Genomic DNA, 23,001 nt, shown 5'->3' with positions numbered 1-23,001 from the left:
TCTGTAGAGCTTGTCAGCCCCCATGGAACAGTTCTTCCCTGGGTCTAACCTAGATGAGCCATTCCTTCTAGAGGGCCAGGTTCTTCCTACTCCCTCTGCACTAGGTGGAGGTGGCCCAGGGGGGCTGGATTCACGGACGGGAGCGCAGGACACCAGCCAGCAGGAACAGGAGAGGCAGCATTCCTCCTGTTGTCCCCATGGCCCCTGGCACAGTCAGTGCTGGGCACACAGTCAGTGCTCGATAAATGCATTCACTTAATGAATACTCTCCTCTTTTATTACGAATTATTTCAGAGATCCGAAAATACAGTGGCTGGTACTCTGACCTGTGCACACAGCATCCAGCCTAAGAACTAAAGCCTACCACACAGTTATGTTTCCCAGGCTAACCATCCCTTTCCCCAGAACCAGAGGGAACCCCTGAGGGAGCTGCTTATAATTCCCACCCATCTCTCTATACTTTTACCATATTTGTAAGTATCTGCAAAAATATATAGCGTGGGTTTTGCATATATTCAATGGCGTGTTGTACATATTCTTCTGCAATGTTCTTTTTAGCCCTACGTTACGTTTTTGTGAGATTCATTCAGGTTGATACAGGTAGTTCTGTTTCATTCATTTTAACTGTCACTCTACTCTATTGTACGATATATCACAGTTTATTTGTTAACCTTTTAATGGACATTTGAGGTGTTTCTTTTTTTTCTTTTCTGAATTATTAACCTTGCTACAGTGAACGTTCTTACCTATGACCCTTTGTGCGTTTCCCCAGGGGCAAATACCTCCTAGTAGAATCACCTAGTCTGAGTACCTCGTGCTTTTGCAAATTTATTAGGTGTTGAGTTGCTCTCCAAAGTGGTCGTACCAGTTTGCTCTGTCACCAGTAATAAATTAGAGTTCCCTTTGATTAACATCTTCACCAATATTTAGTAGTTTCAGATCTAATTATTAACTAATCTGAACTGTGTGAAATATCTCATTATGATTATGATTTGCATATCCTGATTCCTAGGGAGATTAAGCATTTTTTTTTATGTTTTATTCTGTGACTTGCTTGTTCATATCTTTTGTTTACTTTTTATTTAGCTCTTCCTTTTTTATTTTAGGCATTCATTATATATTCTAGATACTAATCCAGGGTATATCCTCTCTTAGTCTGCAGTTTATTTTTTCACTCACTTTATGGTGACTTTTATGCACAGAAGTCCTTAATTTCAATGGAATCGAATATATTAATTTATCCGTTTTTACTGATAAACAAAATTTATCAATAAATGTTTTCAATTGATAAAAATTTTGTCAGTTAAAAAAAAAATCAATTTTTTCCCCAAAGACCAAATTTCTTCATGGTCTTGTTTAAGAAATCTTTCTTTAATCTGGGGTTGTCAGTTTTGCTCATCCCTTATGGTTCTTTGATGCACTTGGAATTTATTTTTGTCTATGGTAAAAATAAAAAGTTTAATTTCATTTTTCCATGTATACATATAGTTAATTGCTTCAGGACCATTTACTGATAGCCCATCCTTTCCTCCTCGGTTTGCAGAGCCTACTCTGCCATGCAGCAAGGGTCATCTGTGCCTGGATTGGTTTCTGTCATCTGTATTCTTGTCCGTTGGTCTGTTTATCTGTCCCTTTGCCAATACCATGGTGCCTTAACTACTATAGATTCATTAAAAATCTTGGTTCTTTTATAGCAGGACCCCTAATTTGTGGTTTTTTAGGAGTGTCTGGACTATTATTGTCCCTTGGCTCATCTTCATAAGTTTTAAAAGTTGCATGAAAAAAAACAACAACACTGTTGGAATTTTTTATGGCTATATTGAATTTATCAATTAATGTGGGGAGAGTTGACACCTTCAAGGTACAGAGTCTTTCTATCCATGAATGTGGTGTATCTTCCATTTCTTCTCTAATGATCTTAAGCAAGTTTTATTGTATTCTCCATCGAGATCTTGCCCATCTTCTCTTAAACCTGTTTCTAGGTAGCCAATTAAAAATATTATAAATGAATTTTTAAATTTACTTTTTAGTTGTTTATTGCTGATGTGTATGTATTCAACCTTGCTGAACTCTCTTTTTAGTTCTAATAATTTATATGTCGATTCTCTTGGATTTTCTATGAAGATAATCTATCATCCATAAATAATGATAATTTTGTTTCTTTATTTCTAATTCTTATACATTTTTTTCCTGCCTTATTACAGTGGCTAGGATCTGTAGTACAAAGTTGAATGGAGTGATGATAGCTTCTTAAGGCTAGCTGATCCTTATTTTGTTCCTGATTTTAAAGGGAATGCTTTTAAAGTTTCTCAGTTAAGAATGATGTTTGCTCCCAGTTTGGGTAGATAGCTTTTATCAGGTTAAAAAATGTCCTCGTATTTCCAGTTTCCTATGTGTTTTTACATGAGAGGATATTGAAATTGTATCTGATACTTTTTGAATTCCTACCGTGTGCTTAGCCCCAGTCTGCCCCTGTAAGGCAGCCCAGAGGCACGCAAGACATGGTGCCTGTCATCAAGAAGCAAAGCAAAGTCTCCGCTGGGGAAAGTGGTCCTCACACATAAACCACTTGGGTTACACATAACTTTGTAGAAAAGAAGATGCCTTAGAGGGAAGGATAGAATGTGGAAGGAGGGTGGGGGGTGGCAGTGACTGCACAGCTGAGGGCTTCATGGAGAGGCAGAACTTGAGTTGGACCTGGAGGATTTTCAAGGTTATGGGGAAGAAGGGCATTCTCAGAGGAAGGAAGACAGGAGCATGGTCCCAGAGCCAGAGACATGCCCAAGGTGTTTGTTAGCCTTAGAGCGGGGGTTGCAGGGCAGAACTGTTGGCCGTCTTGCCAGGGAAGGGCCCTGCTTTCTCCCACAGACACCTGCACTGCACCCGGAACTACATCCATCTGAACCTGTTTGCATCCTTCATCCTCCGAGCACTGTCCGTCTTCATCAAGGACGCGGTCCTCAAGTGGATGTACAACACGGCCCCGCAGCAGCACCAGTGGGATGGGCTCCTCTCCTACCAGGTGTGTATGTGTCCAGGAAGGGCTGGAGGAGGGATGGATGGTCAGTGAAGGCCGGCCTCCCCCACCCCACCCAGGCCTGGCACAAAGAAAGGCAAGAGCTGCCCAGTCCTGGTCCTCAGGGAGCCTCCAGTCTGATGGGAGAGGCAGTTCACCCTGGGAGCCCCCAGTCTGATGGTAGAAGCAGTCCACCATGAGGAGCCCCAGTCTGATGGGAGAGGTAGTCCACTGTGGGGAACCCGCAGGGTAAGGAGGGAGACACTGCCCCTGCCCTTAGGGAGCTGTCAGTCTGACACAGAGGAGTGGTCTTTGGAGACAGACCTAGGTTTGAATCCCAGCTCTGTCACTTACTAGCTGTATAGTTTGGGGCAAGTTATTTAACTTCTCTGAGCCTCAGTTTTCTCATCTATATGGGATAATATTTGTTTCTTCTCCCCTGGCTAGAGGATTCGATGAGCTAAAGCAGATCAAGTTCTTAGCACCAGCCCTAGCCAGAAGGTGTAAGCTCTCATCCTGCATCCACCAAGGCAGGATAGCAGCTGGGGCGGGATGGGGAGGGAGGTCAAAAGAGGCAGGGGGCAGAGCTGTTGTCCCCTGGGGACCTTTCCTCTGCCCCCAGAACTCTCTGGGCTGCCGCCTGGTGTTCCTGCTCATGCAGTACTGCGTGGCGGCCAATTACTACTGGCTCCTGGTGGAGGGTGTGTACCTGTACACGCTGCTGGCCTTCTCAGTCCTCTCCGAGCAGCGCATCTTCAGGCTCTATCTGACCATAGGCTGGGGTAAGGTCTACCGTCATTCATCTCACCCTCTGCCATCCTCGCCCTGTGGTGTAGGGGGTGGGAGACCCTGACCCCTCCTTGAACTGCTGCCTTCAGGCTACCCCCAAGAGGCCAACTTGTTACTCAGAACCAACTGTTGGGCCAAGGGGCAGGGCCCACTGGATAAACCCCTCCTGGACACAGGACTCACTGCTGATGGTGCTGTCAAGGGACTGCAGGGGGTTACGCTTGCCCTCCCCACTTTGTACAACCCTTTTTCCTTAATGGAAGCAGAGGCCTCCACCCTGGTGACCAAATACACCACACACACCACTGGCAGTCATGGCACTGTCCTCAAATACCCCTTTGGGAATAGAGCCCCACACCCAGGCCTGGGCAGCCCAGGCCCTGAGGGAGATGGAGAGTCCTGGGCCTCAGAGTGGGGATCACTGGGAGTGAGGGGCTAAGGAGCTATGGCTCTGTCACGTGATGATGAAGAAGAGGGCTCAGAGGAGAACTGAGTAAGGCAGAGTGGGTCTGCCGGAAGCCAGCTGAGGAAAGGGTGGATGGAGGATGTGCCTGGAGCCCAGCTGGAAATGTTCTAGCCAAAAAAGTTTGCCGAGAACCATTGTGTCTTTTTTTTTTGCTGGAACATTTCTGGTTGTGCTTCTGCCTCTCGCCACGTGGGATTCTGATGAGAACAGGGTTGGGATGGGGCAGAGGCTGGGACACCCACCAGCAGCAGCCGCCCACCCCACCCTGCTAGCAGGTACAACAATGCTTACTCTGGAGGGGCCCACAGGCGCCCACCTGGGATGGAGCCAGGGAACAGGCCCTGCCCTCTGGCCCTCCCTAATCTGGCGGTGTCCCTGCCACACACCACAGGACCCCGCCCTCTACCTTGAGCCTGCCATTCATTCATTCACTCCTGTCATTCCTTCATTTGCCAGCCTCAGGCTGCTCTGACCACTGCTGCCCCCTGACCTCTAGGGACTTCCCGCCTCAGTCACAACCACGATCCTCCTTTGATGTCCCCCTCCCATACTGGCTCCTGCCCCTGAGCCTTTGCAAGGCTGTTCCCGGTCCAGGTCGCCCAGCCCCACTGGCTCTCTGCTCTCTGGGGCCCTCTCAGCCTCCCTGCCCCCTGTCCTCCCACTTCATTCATTTTTGCTGGTGTTCCTTGGCCACTTGGTTCTGTATGGCCCCATTGTAGAAGAGTAGCTCTCAAGGGGCCTTAATGTGATCAGTGTCTTAGGGCAGGGCAGGGCCTTACAGGCAGAGCGGCCACTGGAACCAGGCCTCCTGATTCCTAGGCTCTGGGCCCTGCTGTCTATCATGCCAAGTTCTCTGGCCTGCGCTGCATCTCTTTGGTCCCCTGAGGGCCTGGCCTCTGCACAGGTGGGCCTGGCCTCTGCACACGGCTCCCTGCTTTCACCCTTCCTCCCTCCTCCCCCGGGGTCCAGCCCTCTCTGCTTGGCCTTGCTCGCCTGCCAGGCCTCTTCGTCCTGCTAGGGCAATGAAACAGGCAGTGGGCAGCAGGAGAGCCCTGCAGCTAACTAGAGGTGGGGGCGGGGTTCACCGTCAAGGGGATCTCTGGGAAGGCTGTCCTTAGGGTGGGGGACTATGTCTGTCCATTCTGGGAAATAGCATCAGCACTGTTACTGCCCGTCACCGTGGTGACCGAGGGCAGGAACAATCAAAGGGACGGTGTGATGTGTGCAGAGGAGCGGGGGTGGTTGGTGGAGGGTTAGTGGGGATGCATGGTGCCCTGGAAGTCTCTGAGGGGGAAATGAGGGAGGGGGGTCAGTCCTTTCCCACCACCTCATGCCGCAGCTTATGTCTCAAAGTCTGAGGAGGCACAAGGGCCGGACCTGGGGGACCTCCCTTCCCAATCAAAACATCCTCTTCTTGAGGAATTGGGATGGGGAGATACAGAGAGAGACAGAGGGATAAAGACAGAAGGACAGACAGAGAGATTCAGAGAGCCAAGAGCTCTGTTGTGATACCAGGAGGCCTGGCCCACATTGAGATGCCTGAGAAACAACTTTCGCTTCATGTGCAAGCAGAAGAATTAAAATTAGGACTCTGACACAGTTGAGGGAGTCCCCAAAAGGCATGTCAGCTTCTGCTGCAGTCCACAGGCCGCTGGGTGCCCCCAAACCCCCCATGAGGAGGCTGCACAGGAGGGAGGCAAGTGATGGATGAGGGAATCATTACTTCTTGGAGCCAGTCCTGTGTGTCTTAATTTGAGCTTTTTTCTCCAGTCTGTCTTGTTAATTTTCTAAATGGGAGAAAGATGAAGCCAGCAGGGAGTGTGTCATGTTTGCATGTGGAGGAGCTGTGCCTGCATTTTTTAAAAAGGCTTTGTTAAGGAGATGCTGGTGAATGAATGAAGTTCATCAGGTCTGGCTGATAACATGAGTGAGCTCCCCAATCCTGAAAAGGGGTCTTAGAGAGAAAAGACAGCAGGTGGCTGGAGATGCCCAAGAGGGAGGTTTCTGTACGTGTGTGTGGCTCAGGGAAATGGCGTGTTCTTTCCTGGAGAGCTTCCCTTCTCTCATTGATATATTGACTCACTCATCATTCATTCATTCATTCATTCACTCATTCATTCCATTCTCCCTGAGCATTGTCTATGTGGCAGGCTCTGTGCTATGTGCTGGGGCCTTTGGAGGCCATTCGTCCCTTGTCCAGTCTCATGAAGGCCTGTTACTAAAGCATCATGGATGCTGAGAGGTCTGGTTTGTGTAAAAATAAATGGCCATGGAGAGAGATATCTAATGAAGAATGCTGGTCAGCTGTGAGCTTCTTGGCTTCCTCTATCCCCGTCTGCACTGTTGAGCACAGTAGCTCCAGGCATTTGAGCTGCTCATAGCTGATGCTGAGTGTACATCTATGCATTGAGGATATGGATGATGGTGACAGGAAAGGCTATGAAGTGGGTTCTGCCCTGGAAATCGGCTCCTTCCTGGGGGAGACACCCCAAAGCCACCCATGCATATGCATGGACCGCCACCCCCGTCCCACACACATGTGTCCACGCATCTAACATGCACACCCTTACCTATCTCAGACATCAGCATCTCCAACCCTGAGAGAGGCATCAATAGAGACAGGCATGGAGAGAGTTGGTGCAGAAAGCCATTGAGGGTGCTTGGCATGAGTGTGGGGCCTGCGTTGTAGTCCCACCTGTATCCTCCTGAGCCCCTGATCCATCTCCATCTGTCATGTGAGGATGGACAATCTAATTTTAAGTCAGCAAACACATATTGAGCTCTTAGGGCAAGCTGAGCACTAAGGCTCTGAAGATGAATGAGGCTCTACCCTCAAGGAACTGGAAACCAGTTGTATTAGTTACCTATTGCTGCATAACAAATGACCCCACAACTGAGCTGCTTAAAGCAACAATTATTATCTCTCAGTTTCTATGGTCAGGAATCTGGTTAGCTGCATGCCTCTGGCTCAGGATCTCTAAGAGAGATATAGTCAAGCTGTCGGCCAGAGTTGCTGTCATCTTAAGGGTTAGCTGGGGTTGGAGAATCCACTTCTGAACTCACTCAGATTGAGAGAGAGTGATCAGATTGAGAGAGAGAGAGCCCAAGACCAGCCTTTTATAACCTTTTAAGACAGTCTTTTATAACCTAATCTCAGGAGTGACATGCCATCACTTCTGCCGTACATTATTGGTCACCCTGACCAATCCTGAAACAATGTAGACTACACCAGGGTGTGATACCAGGAGGTCGGGATTGTTGGGGGCCATTCTAGAGGCTGCCTACAACACCAGTCAAGTCTCAGCCAAGTGGAAAGTGTTGTTGTTGTAGCTGTTGTTATTGTGGGCCACTGTGTACAGTTGTTTGGGCTGTTGGCATCAAGGATAGAGCTTCTACTCCAGGCTTCTGCACAGCCACTTGCAGGTGCATGCAGGGAGGGAACAGATGACTGGAGGGGCTTCCAGTGCCTGAAGGAGTTGACTGAGATGGGCATGTGGGCTCAGACGGGGGGTAGGGGGCAGAAGGGCATCAGAGTTGGCCTGTTCTCACCTCATCCAGCATGTCCTCCTCACTCCATGGCCCTGTCCCTCTGTTCCTTGCGTGTCTGCATCCTTGTGTCTCAGCCAGGGCCCTGGGGGCAAGCCCTGATAGTGTGCTGGGCCCATGGGAGGGGGCAGACTGGTGAGGAGTGTAACATAGCCACAATGTGGTGGAGCCTCTCTCTAAGGAAGAGTTGGGGGAGTTGGGTGTGGGGGAGAGTTGGTTCCTGCTGCCTCCTTTCTCCCATGCACCCAGGCCAGCCTAGTTCCTTACCTGCTAGAAAGAGTGGTTTGGGGCCAGGCAAGGAGAGGGGCTGGAGTGGGAGAGGCCCCAGGTAAGGAGAGACCTCTGGGTGTGCATGGCGATGGCTCTGGCCTGCCAGCCCCTCTGCCCTCTCTCTCTTTCCCTCTCTCCTCTTAGGTGTTCCCCTGCTGTTTGTTATCCCCTGGGGCATTGTCAAGTACCTCTATGAGGACGAGGGGTGAGTGTCCTGCTTCAAGGGGTGGGTGTGCTGAGGTCCCCATCCTCAAACCCCATGGGATTCCTTGGCTCCTGGGGCATGCGGCTCCTACCTGTTGGGAGGATAAACTAAGGGACCAGGAGTTAATTTATGAATTTAGTTCTCTAATACACTCTCCCTTCCCCTCCCCGGGATTGTATGTTGACAAATGGTGCTGGGTCTGTGGGGTACGTGGGGTCCCCTGCAGGTTTTTCTGTAATAACTGTGAGTGAAATGTTTCTGTTATTTTATGTATGATGCTGAGTACACACGTGACCACGTTTGTAGGTTCATGAAGGGGCCATGAGTATCTCTCTGTGTGTGACTGTTTATATTTAGGACTCTGCGTGTGTGGGTGGATGGGTGGGTGGTGAAGGGCTCTGCATGGGTCTGTGGGATTGGTTGTCGGGTAGCTCCTGGTGGTGGTGTTTGTGTGGCTCTGTGTGTGTCATTTTGCATGCCCATGTGTACTGTGTGCTCCTATGCCAGCACTGTGAGCTGGGGCTCTGTGTGTCCAACTGGGTGCCTGTGTGTGTCTCTCTCCCCTCCCCAGCTGCTGGACCAGGAACTCAAACATGAATTACTGGCTCATTATCCGGCTGCCCATTCTCTTTGCCATTGGGGTGAGTGACGCTGTGGGGGTGGGAGTGCGAGTTATGGTGGGCCTGGGGTGGTGCTGGGGGAAGGACTGGGGGAGGGTAGGTGTCTTGAGAGGGCCCCCAGCCACCTGCCCATCTGCCCTGCAGGTGAACTTCCTCATCTTTGTCCGGGTCATCTGCATTGTGGTGTCCAAACTGAAAGCCAATCTTATGTGCAAGACAGACATCAAGTGCAGGTGATGTAACCGAGCTGGTTTTGTGGGGCACCTTCAGCTCTTCCTTCCAGCAGAGACAGAGATCCTGGGGTGCTGAGCTTGAAACCCTACGTGACCTTCTTCTCCCACCCAGCCTGGCCTGGGGCCCCAAGCCTGCCCTCACCTCTGTACCTGGGCAGCTCCTGGGCTTCTGGGGGGACTTGACCTCTATTTCCTCCCCTCCAGGCAGCCTGTCCCAGGGTATTTGGGGTAGGAGGGTGTCCGTGACCCAGATGCCAGGACCTCATAGGGGTTTGGGGCACAGAAAGGGGAGAAGAGTCCATGGGAGAGGTCCAGAATGAGGTCTCTACCTCACCCCCAGACTTGCCAAGTCCACACTGACGCTCATCCCCTTGCTGGGGACCCATGAGATCATCTTTGCCTTCGTGATGGACGAGCACGCGCGGGGGATGCTGCGCTTCATCAAGCTGTTCACGGAGCTCTCCTTCACCTCCTTCCAGGTGACTTTACAGCCCTCACTCGTGAAGTCCCAGGGAGGGCTGGGGCAGAGATCAGCCTGCACCACGCAGATGGGCAGCCTGAGGCCTGGGAGGAAAGTGGCTCTTGCCCAAAGTTACGTGGTTGGAGCACAGCCAGAGCTAGAAGCCCCAGGTGTCTGGATGCCCAGGCCAGTCTTCTCTATAAGCACATTGGACAAGAAGCCTTCCTGGATGTAGCCATGGGCACCCAGCCTGGCATTGCAACTGCCATCTACTGGGCTGCTCCTGGGTGGCAGGCACCCTGTCAGGTGCTTTATACACATTGTACATTTAATCCTCATAGAATCACAGGAGGTAGGCAGGATTATCCCCACTTTACAGAGGAGGAAACTGAGACTCAGAGATGTTGAAACAAGATTTGCCAAGTCACGTAGTTTCCAAAGCCAAGAATTCATCATCTCCACTAGTGTTAGATGATGCTGAGGGGATGCGAGTGTCAATGGGGGTGTAGGAGTATATGAAACTGGTCCAGCCTCTCAGGAGGCTTAAAGGATGGCCATGAGCATGTGGGCCCATGCGTGTGCACTTACACACATGTGCACACACACATAAATAGATCACAGTTCTGGAGCACTGGGTCTCTTGAGTGAAGAAATGGGGCTGGGGCAGGGAAAATTCCCCCCATCAGAGGTGGTGTACTTCCTCAGGTCAGGCCTCCTTGAGGAGGGGGTGGTTGAAGAGCTTCTGCAGTATCTGAGCAAGGGGCTTCTTGTTCCTCCAGAAAGGAAAGGAGAAGGAACCCAGCACCCCCATCTCTGGGTCTGCCTGGGCTGCTCAGTCTGAGGAGGGGAATACTGGGGCTAGAGGCCCAAGGAGCTTCAGACTAGGGCCTCCCTGCAGGGCACCTCCCTCCCACTTCCTCCCTGCTGACATGACTTTTGTTTCCAGGGGCTGATGGTGGCCATCTTGTACTGCTTTGTCAACAGTGAGGTAAGGCCTGAGGAGGGACATGGGGCCCCTGGTGGGCTGCTACCATTGGCTGTTCTGGAGCTGTGCAATGGGGACTCCCATCCATCTTTTCCGCTGAAACCCCCTACTCCCCCCACTGAGGCACTGGAGTCGAGGAGGCATCTTGTCCATGGATTCTGTTTTCTGTTCCTGGGTCTCTCTCTCCCATACACACACACACCACACACACACGCGCGCACACACACTTGTGTAGGCATACCCCAATGGTATGTAAACTTGGGGAAGACCTAACCTCATGTTAGGGGGGTCCTGGGTGAATAAGTGGTGGTGGCTGTCATAAGGTCATTCAACGCAGACGTGCAGTCACATACTTGGGGCTTTGATAATCACTATCTTATTTGATTGTCGCTGTCTCCCCCCAAAAAAAATCCCTGCTAAAAATCTGGTTTCGATATTCCCATTTTTCACACACGAGAACACTGAAGATCAGAGAGAGTCAGAAACATGCCCCAGGTTTGGTGTGGAAAGAGTGGCAGAGCTAGGATTCAAATTAATTCTGACTGAGAGAAGAAAGCCCCCATCTTTGTGTGGGCAGGCCTGACCCCAGCCCACTGTGGGAAAGGGGATGAGTTCCTTGGGGGCTTTCTGGCTGCTTGGGTGGGACAAGGGGGTTCTTGCTGACCCCCACACCCTCTCCTGCTCACTCTGCAGGACCACAGCCCTCTCCTCTCTGAGATAGTCAGCTCCTAGGAGGAGGGGGTGTCTGTGTCTGTGGGTGCCTGGGGAAGACCCCCTGCTCCAAGGTACCCAGCTCTGCCTGGAGCAGAGCAGGAGCAACCCCAAGACATTAAACTGTATATCAAAAATGCCACAGCAGGGGCTGGCCCTGTGGCGTAGCAGTTAAGAGCGCACACTCCGCTGCTGGCGGCCCCAGGTTCAGATTCCAGGTGCACACCCATGCACTGCTTGTCAGGCCATGCTGTGGCGGCGTCCCACACGAAGTAGAGGAAGATGGGCATGGATGTTAGCCCAGGGCCAGTCTTCCTCAGCAAAAAGAGGAGGATTGGCATGAATGTTAGCTCAGAGCTGATCTTCCTCACAAAAAAAAAACAAAAGCCACAGCACCCTCTCCCTACAATTCCAGCACACTCTCCCCCCAATTCCTTCCAGAGGGAAAACAAATAATAGTCGTAGAGGCAGCAGGAGGGCCACCTGGGGAATTATCTGCAAGAGGATTAACCCCCAGCAGGAAAGAGAGTGCAACACCCCCCCCCACACACACACAGTCTGGGAGGAAACCGAGGACTCTGTTAACTCCATTCAAGCCCAGGTGAGGGTTTACATCAGTGGGTGACCCAAGGACACTGCTCCTCAAAGACCAGGTGCTCTTTGTGTGGCTTCTGTGTCACTGAGTCTGAGATCCCAGAGCTCAGAGATCTTAAGAGTCAGCATATTAACACAAATTTTACTTTTGCTATGGGTGTGGGGGACACGGGGGAGCAGTGGATGGAGACCTCGGTATTTCAGGGAGCTGTGGGATGGCTCAAAGGAGCAGCATGAGGTAGCAGGAAAGATGCAAGGATATGGGCTCTGGCATCAGATCTCTGCTCCGATCCAGGCCCCATCACTTAATGAGCTGTGTGACTTTGGGCAAGTCACATACCCACTCTAAACCTCAGTTTCTTCATCTACAAAATGCTCAGAGCATGTGGACTTCAGATCTCTAGAAGGGAGGGAAACAACATCTTCTGAGCACTTACTGTGTATAAGGTGCTCAAGTGTTTTATTAAATCCAATCCTGTGTAGCCCCAGGATGTTATCCCCACTTTACAGACGAGGAAATTAAGTCTCAGCAAAGTGAAATGAATAGCCCCAGTTCAACAGCTAGAAGGTGGCGGAGCTAGTAGACTGGGTGGGGAGTCCCCACTAATGCCTCAGGGCTGCTGGGCTGGGAAGTGGAGGCAGCACCAGGCAAAAAGTGGCCCGTAAATGAGTTCTGGCTGTTCCCCTGGGTAGAGCTCAGATGGCCAGCCGGGCTTAGGTGCGGTGGGCCAGGGAAGGAGGGAAGTTGGCTGTAGAGGACGGTTTGAGGGGCCTCATCCTACAGGCCCTGGATCCGCAGGAGGCAGCAGGACGTCCCAGCCCTGGTTCTCCCCCGCATCTGAGTCCTCATAAAGGACTTCCTGAAGAACTGAAGCACGCGCTGATATACAAGGAACCACAGCCCTTCGGGGTGGCATTCCCTTCAGGAATGGTTCTCAGCCAGAGGGGAGATGTGCTGCCTGGTGATAAGCTCTGCTGCTTTATTTTCCAGGGGACGGGGGCAGGGTGGCAGGTTGCCCTATGTGGACTGGGGAGCAGAGGCCGGAGAGGAGGGAATGAGGCTCCCTTCTGCACCTTCGCACCTTCTCAGCTCCTCAACTCCCCTGTTTCCTGCTTCTCCCTTCTCTTTCCCCAAAGCCATGCTGGCAGCACACACTCACCACACCCACCCACTTACAGGCACGTATGCTCGGCTTCCCCAGCGCTTCTGCGGAGAGTCTCCCCTGGACCCTGGCTCAGTCTCTTCTCCTGATTCCATTCCTCAAAGCCCAGTCACCCATCACCTCCTCCTTCATCTGCCCCCAAGACTGGCCCAGCTTTGTGAGGAGGGAGGGATGGGCACACTTGGCAAGTAACTTGACCCTGAATCACCAGATCCCCAGCTGGCTTCTCCCCTCATGCTCTCCCAAGCTCCTGCCGTGGGATCCAGGAGACCCCGCTCAGAGGGCCCGCAGAGCCTGCCTTGTTTTAGTGCACCGCCCAGTTCCTTTAAGACGCCTTGTGCCCTGGATCCTCCAGGCACAAGGACAGACTCCTCATCATCACTGGGCCACAAAAACACACATGGCTCCTGGGCTGAGGCCTCTATCCACAAGAGCTGTTCTCTACACCCGGGGTTGCCATGGCAATGCCAGGTACTTGTGACCCGAGGAGAAAAGATGGCTTGGAGGTTGGTCCTGTGTGGCTGCCAAGGCCCGCACCAGCTGCCAGTGGGCAGGGACTGGGCACAGGGGAGGGGAGGCCTGTGGGTGGTTTTGCTGTGGCCATGTCCTCTCATCATGGCTCTTGATCAGGAGCCTGAGTGCTGGTCCCACTTCTGCCACCACCAGCTCTGTGACCCAGGACCATCACTTTGCCTCTCTCTCCACGTGTAAATGGAGGTGAATGAGCTTTACCAGTTCATCCCAAATCCCAGACCCCGGCGTGGTGCCTGGCCAGAGAGGACCTCGGAGGGAGGAATGAGCGTAAACTTAGTGCGTGAGGAAGTGCACTGACCTGATGCTAGGATGGGGGTCCAGGATGCATGTTATCTCCTTTGTCATTTCGTTGTAATAACTCAGTAGGAACCCAACGTCAGATGCTCACCTAGTTACTCACTCATTCATTCAGGTCACTTAAAATACATTTATTGAGTACCTGCTGGATGCTGGGCACTGAACCAGGAAGATGTGGTCCCGGCCCTCACGGCACTCCTGCTGAGTGGGGAGGAGACGCAGCCAGAGACAAGCATGACCTAAAGAGTCACCAAAGGCAGGGGCCAGTGGTTAGGAGACTGGGTCTGGAGTCAGCCCAGACCTAGGTTCAAATCCTGCCTGAGACCTGGAGAAATGTCTCAAGACTCTGCACCTCGGTTTTTCCACCTTTCAGCGAGGAGTTATAACCGGAGCTACTTTACAGGGTTGTTGTGAAATAGGGTCAACTGAAATAATCTGTGGAAAATGCTGGGTGTATAGTAAGGTCCCAATAAATGATGGGTTATCTTTTTGGTGAGGAAGATTAGTCCTGAGCTAACATCCAATGCCAATCCTCCTCTTTTTGCTGAGGAAGATTGGCCCTGGGCTAACATCTGTGCATATCTTCCTCTACTTTATATGGGATGCTGCCACAGCATGGCTTGACAAGCGGTGCATCGGTGTGCACCCAGGATCCGAACCCGCGAACCCCGGGCCGCCAAAGCAGAGTGCGCGAACTTAACCGCTTGCGCCACTGGGCCGGCCCCCAATAAATGATGGTTTTTAATGACAGTTGTCATTATGTGGGCCACAATGGAGGTTCAGAAAAAGTGCCGAGGGAGATGGGGGCAGAAAGGGCACCAGTGTCGGCGCTCTAAGTCCTGGCCTGCCCGATTTCCTGCTGGTATCAGTGAAACCTCTTCAGTCCCTGTGGCTCCCCATGGATGTGCCTCAGTTTACCATCCCTCTCCCCTCTTCCCCCAGGTAAGCGCTGTGGGACAAGATTGGCCCTCCTGTTGCTGCACAAGCAGAGGCCACCATCAACCTTGGGGGTCCCCATCCCAGCTATTAGCACACCCGCCACACACAGAGCAGGGCAGCCTAGGTGGTGTCTGCTCAGCCTCCCTCCTGCACCCAAGCCTGGGCTTTCTGATGCTGTCCAGGAAACTGCGGCCATCCTGGCAGCCTGGCTTAGGCCATCTCAGCTCCACTTAGTGCAGAAAAAGTTATTTTAAGGGGTGGTATGCAGCCATGCCAGGCATTTGCTGGGCTCAGCTAGATGGATAACAGCCCTTGCAGGAGGAGAAGAGGGGTGTTTGCCCAGGGACTAATGGCGGCATTGGCAGTGAGCCGCTTACCTATAGCTGCTGGCAGCTGGCCCTCCTGGTGGCTGGGGCCTGAGAGGGAGAGCCCAGGCCCCAGAGATTCTGGCATGGGAGGCCTAGGGGCAAGGGTGGGAGACATCAGAGAAGTTTTGGAAAGCAAACTTATGGGAATGTCCCCCAGAGGAGCACTCCAGACCCCTCCAGGCTAATGCGTAGGTCCCAGCAGCCCCCTCTAAGGGACCAGAATCACAGGTCATCACAAGGAGCCACAGCATTGCCACAAGCCCTAAACTGAGTGGGGCTCTGCAGTGTTACTTGGATCTGTCTCTTTCTGCCCCAACAACTAGGTCCCCAAGCATCAGTCCTCTTGAGAAGGCTTTTCCTGATGGGGAGGCCTGAGCCTAGCACACCAGGGATTCTGGTTGACTGACCTCACCTGGCTGCACCCCTCCATGGGTCGGGACTAGTTGCTAGATGGGATTAGTTCAAATCCAGGCTGAGAAGCCATTGTCTGCGGCCCCCTCCTCACTGCTGCTACTAGTCTCAGCCTCATTCCCTCCTGTCCTCCTTCCTCCCCACAAGGCACTGGAGCCAAAAGCCCTCAGGGAGTTTAGAAGAGTCTGGTGTAGGCACCCTGAGGGTTAGGGGTGGGCCATCCCTTTTCTCAGTCATCCAGGCACTCTAAAGTCAGGTCCTCTCTCCTCCTCTTTCCCATCTCCCGTCTTCCCGCATTTCTCTCTTGCTCTCGTTTTCTCGTTTTCTTCCGTTAAATAATTCATGATGGATTGTAAAAGGTACTTAGCTGAGTCACAGAGTTTAGAGATGGAAGAGGCCAATTAGATCATCAAGCCCATCTCTCTCCCGAGGGGAGGTGGAAAATAGGAGACAACAATAAACAATTTTATTGGGATATTAATTTAGGTGCCCGAGGGCCTTGACTTTTGTCTCTTAATATAATGCAGTGGATTTTTCCCTTTCCTACTCATGTAATAATGGGGCCATTCTGTGGGCAGTTGGTTTGCATGATGGCTTTTGTTTCCCTCCTTTTCCCACGGAAGGTCCAGATGGAGTTTCGGAAGAGCTGGGAGCGCTGGCGGCTCGAGCACTTGCACATCCAGAGGGACAGCAGCATGAAGCCCCTCAAGTGTCCCGCCAGCAGCCTGAGCAGTGGAGGCACGGTGGGTAGCGGTGTGTACGCAGCCACGTACCAGGCATCCTGCAGCTGAGACTCCAGCACCGGCCCTCCCTGTGGTCTCGCTGCTGGCTGGGTGGCCATCCCAGGCAGGAGAGACCCTCCGGGGATGGGGAAGGGAGGGCACACATCCCTGTTTTCCCTTTCCAAACCCATCAGACAGGCAAATGGGCAGTGCCTCCTGGGACCTGTGGACACATTTTCTCCAAGGAGAGGCAGCCTGCTAATTGGATCACAGTGGCAGGAGGAGACGAAAAACAATTGCTGCTAAAATGAGGAGGATTTCTTCCCGTTAAGCCACAAGGCCCCTGGGGTTCCCCAGACAGAGCAGCAAATCAGCCCCAGACTCAATCTCAAGGTCAATGACTTATTAGTGGGACTGGACTTGTAAGAGGAGGTGGTTCTGAAAGAGGCTGGTATAACCTCAGCCAAACGTAGAACTTAGGTAACACGGGCCAACTCTGCTTGCCTCTGATTGAGGTCACTGTCCCCCCCCTGCCTCCTCATTAAGGGACGCTGTTCACGTGTCTGTGTTGCTTGTTTCCCTCATCTTGACCCCTCATCTCGCCACACAGCTTCTCTTTGGGGACTTTGGACCACTACCAGCAGCTATTCCTAGAAATGGCTGTGGGTGGTGTTGAGAATGAACATTGAGAAGGTGCCCGACGGTTTCCTTTGCTGGTGCCCACTTCTCCCCTGGGTATTTAACTGTTTGGTGCCTGCTCTCAGCATGCCCAGGGAACCAGGGCAAGCCCACCACTGAGGAGCCCAACCCTGGGGTATGAGCTCTGAATTCTATTCTAGAGATGATCAAGAATCCTCTGGGTTCATCTATGGAACTTTAGGAATGTCCGCACCAGGGGTGGAGATTACCTGGCACTGTCGGGAACCCAGAGGGCCGAGAGAACTGTGCCTCCACCTCTCCATGGAAATGCTTTTATTTGTGACAAGATTATGTATCTTGCATGGGAGTTTGCGTGTGCCCTCTAACTTTAGGGCATGTGACCAAGAAGAGACTCTTCCAGGGAAGCTACCAGCTGCCATTGTTACCATGGAGGCAGTCTTCCCCTGCCCTTGGTTTCTTCCCTTTGAAATAACCCTACTTGGGAGCTTGTATACACTTTATTTATGTTTCCTTATTGCTGTGAATAGTCTGTATGAGCAAATGCACAATTCTGATTTCTCCCACCTGGTGAAAACAAGAACTAAATCATTGTGGTGGTGGTGATGTTGTTTGGGGGAGTGGGGTAGTAATTGATTTGACTCATCTACACTTTGAGCTGATAAAGTTTGCCCTGCCTCCAGTCTCATCCATAAATAATGAGCAGCAGAGAGGCTAGACAGGGAAAACCTATCAATCCTGCCCCAGCCATGATGAGAATGCAGACACATAGCAGCACTGCAGAGACCCAGACAAAAGGGGAACCGCCATCCCAGGGAGGCTGGCAATTGAATTCATGCATGCAAAGGAAGTTTCCGGAGAAGGAGAGAACTCTTGGGAATCCTGACCACCTGGGAGGGCAGAGGGAGAGGCTTTGGATGAATTCCTTTATGAGTCCATCTCTCCCTCCTTCTCCTTTTTAAGTGATGGGGACCTTCCCCAAAGCTTTGCACCAGACACCTTCTCCTGTGCCCCACAGAGAGGCATGTGATGTGCGGTGAAAATAATAATGGGACATAAAACACATGAAGCAGAAAATTTCTTATACTTCAGCTTCAGTGAAGTGTTGTGTCTATGTTAGTAATGAAGTTGAACCTCAGGCTAGAGAAAGGAATTGTGCAGAACTGCCTCCTTGACTGAGAAAATGTAGAGAGGTGGGGGTGGGGCATTCCTGCATCCCCAGAGTAAGGGCAGACTTCCCAGTAGGCATCACTCATTTGGCTCTCTCTTTGGAGTGGGGAGGTGGGGAGATGAGCACTGGTGGGTTGATGGGGGGTACAGCTCTGGTGCAAGTTTCTCAGTTTTGGATAAACTGGAAGATTTTGAGAATCATTAATACATGACACAGCAAGAAAGAGACAGATTGATATAATCTATGAGAAATAAATTGTTGAGGGGAGGAATTGTGGGGAAAAAGTGGTCAGGCACCTGGGAAGCTCAGAAAATTTGGTTTAAACTCTAAGTAGAGTTCTTTTCCCAATTGATATTGGTGATTCCTGATTTCAGAAGGCTCATCACACCCCCAGGCCCCAAGCCTTTTAACACTGAGGAACTTCTTCCTTCATGGATACGTATCAGATACTGAACTAAAGAAATATTTTCTTTGCTCCAAGGTCTGCACTATTAATAGTCATTTGAATGGCAATGCACTCCCGCCAAACTCTCCTAAGCTAAATATAGTTCTAATAGGTCTGGGAACTATCAAATGCAATGTGCTCCGAAATTCCACTAGCTGTTTATATGTCTGATGCCGTTAAGTCTGGAGCTTGCTGAGAACACCCTTATATGCCTCTGTCCTGGGGGTACTATTGCTGGCCAGCAGGGTGTGGGCGCTGTGTGTGTGAGCTGTGCAGCCAGCAAGGTCTGATGACTGTTGTAATAGAGACTGACTTCAGCACTCTGGCCAGCTCCCTCGAAGACAAATCCTGTCAACTTGTCCTTGCCATTTCAATTTTTGGAGCAGCTAAATCACAGAACTGAAACAAACCACTTACATTGCAAAGCTGCCTTCCCTTCAAAATGACTCTCCAGATTGCAGGCATGATTTTCAATTGCCTCAATGCAGTTCATGCTGAAGCTCACACCAGTGGAGTTCTTGGAGACTCAGGGCAGGGAAAGACCTTGGCAACCTCTCCTGCCCTGATCCAGAGAAGTGAGGAGGCAGGCTTGAGGGGTGGCTTGCCCAAGGTCACAGAGCTAGATGGTGGTTGAGCTGGGCTAGGACCCAGGCCAACTCCCACCTCCCAGACCAGTGAGGCTTCTGGAAAGAATAAGTGAAAAATCATTCAAGATCATTCAAGATACTCTAAGTAAAAGTTGGCAGTGTTATCTGGAGTTTCTGTTAAAGAAGAAACACAGCAGCAACGGAAGACACATGATGGTGAAGGTGCCATCTCCTCAGTGAGAAAAGGGGAAGCGTATGCTTTACTATCTCTGCTCTAGTACCTCATTCATCCTTGTCTGAAAATTAAGAAATGAAATGCATAAGAGCGCATGTATGCATAGAAACAGCAAATGAGCCATATCGGGTAGCAAATCCAGCACTCTTTTAATGGGTTGGCTTACTGTTTTTCTGATGCATCTGTGCTTATTTGAGAAGCTGTACTGATAGCCACACAGAGTGGACTAAAAAAAATCTTAGAAAAGGTCTTGGCTCTCCCTTTTGCTTCTCTAGGACCCCCTGAAGTTGGAGAAGACTAGCAAACTGGGCAACTTTAGCCTAGCAAAGATGGTACTGCTACCACGAAGGGCAAATAGAAAGAGTCAGTTCACATTCACGCCCCGAGAGGCTCGGTCACCTGATTGGTGTGGGCCGTGTTTCAGCAGCTTCCGTCCCCATTCCCTCCCCTGTCTCTTTCTTCCACAAGGAGAGAACACTCTGTGTGTGTGTGTGTGTGTGTGTGTGTGTGTGTGTGTGTTTTTCCTGTGCATAGCCGCATAAAGTTAGGAGATGATGAATCCAGAATCATCCCACCCACTGTGAAGGTCACCGGACCGCACAATCCAGGGCGAAGATGGGTGGGAGCAGGAGCCGTAGATGCTTCCTCTCCATGCGCAGACAGGGCTCCCATTATTGCTAATGCCTGCGACGTGCTCAGGGAAGGCAAAATATATTCCAAAAGTTTATTTTCCCTCCACTGAATTGATTCTAATCTACAGTGCTGACCCTGCTTTTGGCTCCTATGAGGCAAACTATAAAAACCCTCAAATAAAATATGTCGGCTTATTCTGCTAAGAGAGCTATGTGAATGACATGCTAAATATTCAGCAGAATCCAAATTAGTATCAATTGGAACTTTTTTTCTTTTCATGGCTGGAGCGAGGTTTCTTGGGAAAGAAAACGGCCCAATGTGAGAAACTTCTGCAAATAACATCACTGTGCCCCTACAGTGGTACCCAGCTCCCTGGCCCCGCACAGAGGACCCTAGTAGGAAGCGTTGTTAAGCAGTATAATTTCAAACACTTAATGCCACGGTGTGTCTACAGTATCTATAATTACTTCTGCTCTGTCAGTGGATCCAGATTGGCAGGAAGCAGATAAGCATAATTGTTTTCCCTTAACTCCTCAGTCTCTTGGACTTTGCCTATATTTGAATCTATCAGAGGGGCAAGTTTTCTCTTCTCCCCTTCAACCATTTTAGCCGGTTTTTCAGGACCTCATCCAGCACTGGTGCATTTTCTCCCGATGCATCCAACCTCCTCCCTACCCCCACACTACCCCCTCACACCCGCCCATCCCGCAATGAGCTTTCCCACACTCCTCCCCCTGCTGCCTCGGTAAGAGGTGACCCTGCCAGCCATGCTGTGAATGCCATCCTCTCAGCTGTGACCAATTTAGGGGTGCAGCTGAGAGTGAGGCGCTGCCAGGGCTGACAGTGATGCAACACATTCCACTCTCTGGCACAGTAAGGAGCGTTGCAGCCAGCAGCTTGGATCCTAACTTACATTGGGGTTATGCAACCTTTCTGATGGGGCCTGTCCCAACTATCAGTAATTAGTCAACCTAGACAATCTAGCATGACTAATTATCACTGTTTCAAAGCAATCCAGGAGAAGAAAACTATCTAGAAATGAGAATGTTTGGATGTGCTGAAAATAGAGCTCCCGGCAAAGTTTGGAATGTCTAGGTTAGGTTCTTGGCTTCTTTGCAGAAGAGTCGGGGGGTGGGGAGCCAGGAACGGGCAAGATTCGCCCCAGACAGACAGAGCTGGATCTTGCCAAATGGTTCACACTTCACTTCCAAATCTGCAGTTCTAAGTGCCCCCCTCCCATTAAAAATAATCATCACATCCTCAAAGCAGAAAAATCTCAACATCCTGTTGGTTTTGGAGGGGATTCAACACAGAGCTTTAAATGCACCAAGAGAGGTGAGCCAGGCTCTCAGGAGAGATAAGGCTGAATTTCTATCTTCAGTGCTCTTCGGGGATGTTTGCTCTTCATGAATGTTTAAACAAGATAATTTCCATGTGATTTCTTAATGTATAAATTCATGTAAAATATGACCTGTGTCTATAGGTAGCAAATGTGTGTGGTATGTAATTCCTTGTACAGATGTGAATGGATTCAGGCTTTTTCCTCATTTGCCAAGTCAAATAAAAGCCTGTCATTACTGTGTCTCTCTTGCTCTTCCTTTGGGAGAGGAGGTTTTCTGCAATGTCAACCTAGGTGACTCATGGTGCAGTGGGAAAACACAAAAGATGCTGTTTCCAGCCAAGGAAAAAAAAATCCTCGCTCATTACTCATATCGTGATTTTCATCTTCAAAGCACTTACCAAGTACTAATTTATCCATCACAGCCTTTATATGGGAACTGCAATGTCATTTAATTAGAGAAGTTGGGTGGTCGAGTGGCTTAAACAATGACTGACGGCCAAATGGATGTGTATTCTAATTCCACTCATTCATTTGATCTCCCTTGTCTAAATGAACTCAGTCCATTAAATCCATTTTTTAAAAAATGCCATAAAAGCACGAGCCTTGTTTGCAAAGCAGCCACAGAATTTGAATGGAGCTGCTGTTAGAGATTCATCTTCAGAAAATGAACTTTTCTCCAATTTAAATGATCGCTCACTCTCTGGATTTGCAACTCACTTTTACAGAAGAGCAGAGGATTTGCGGATTCTCCCCAATCCCTCCACCATTTCAGTTGCCCCTGTTTGAAGATCAATTTACTTATCTGAAGGTCTCCTTAAACACACCTCTTTCTTAGACAAACTGTGGGAATTGTCCCTTTCAAACATAATAATTCTTACTCTGAGAGCAAACTACAAGTATAGTCAGCTCTTGATACCTGCAGAGAGAATATCTGTGGTTTGGTTTGTCTGCCCCAATCTTGCTTTCGATTTCATTCACTCCACTATTGATATTCTCACCTCTCTGTGTCTTTACTCTGCCACTCAGCAGGAGCAAGATGGAGCTCAGAGCTTTTTCTCCCTTCCCCACCCACAGGAAAACACCTGCCCAAACCAAACCAAGCCAATGACCGCCACATTTGTAGGATGTGTAAGTCAGATAGATGCCACCTCAGGAAAAGAGGGTGCACTTTGACTAAACAGGGCTTAACCTCAGGCTGAAGAAAGAGTAAGGGGAGCTGCCCTGCTCTGCAGAGGCCCAGCCATGGAGGAAATAAATGAGAATTCTTGGCCTCCAGACTCATTCATGTTCACATGCAATATAGAGCCACATTCCAGTGATTCATGTACCACAGATGGGGATAACTGAGTTCCACATAGAAGTTGTGAAGGATCTCACTCATGTGCCATATGTATCGGCATTCCCAAGGGTTGAGAATCTCCCCCCCTACACACAAAATCTCTCACCATCCTCTCAAAAGCCTATGCCATAAACACCTGCAGTTCAGTGTCTTTCAATCTCTCTCCTTCTTGCTCCCTATCTCCTTCTCCCTCTCCCTCTCTCTCTCACACACACACATGCATGCACGCACAATAAAGAGAAATACTGAAAACAGTGGGGTCT

The 23,001-nt window shown here is 50.4% G+C and overlaps 1 protein-coding gene across 1 annotated transcript in view; it reads left to right on the top strand.

Annotated features, from left to right (window-relative positions):
* The window catches only part of GLP1R (glucagon like peptide 1 receptor), a 32,538-nt gene extending 16,046 nt beyond the window's left edge, over positions 1-16,492 (top strand). The window contains exons 6-13 of the mRNA XM_058555472.1: positions 2,869-3,022; positions 3,639-3,798; positions 8,232-8,292; positions 8,864-8,933; positions 9,057-9,145; positions 9,486-9,624; positions 10,552-10,593; positions 16,231-16,492. Coding sequence (XP_058411455.1) covers positions 2,869-3,022; positions 3,639-3,798; positions 8,232-8,292; positions 8,864-8,933; positions 9,057-9,145; positions 9,486-9,624; positions 10,552-10,593; positions 16,231-16,398 — 883 coding nt within the window. The 3' untranslated portion in view covers positions 16,399-16,492. The remainder of the gene's footprint in view (positions 1-2,868; positions 3,023-3,638; positions 3,799-8,231; positions 8,293-8,863; positions 8,934-9,056; positions 9,146-9,485; positions 9,625-10,551; positions 10,594-16,230) is intronic.
* Positions 16,493-23,001: the final 6,509 nt, after the last annotated feature.

Source organism: Diceros bicornis, chromosome 14 (assembly GCF_020826845.1).
Source record: "Diceros bicornis minor isolate mBicDic1 chromosome 14, mDicBic1.mat.cur, whole genome shotgun sequence".
Taxonomy (NCBI): Eukaryota; Metazoa; Chordata; class Mammalia; order Perissodactyla; family Rhinocerotidae; genus Diceros; species Diceros bicornis.
The sequence above is the reverse complement of the archived record's forward strand: the minus strand, read 5'-3'. Positions and strand labels throughout refer to the sequence as shown.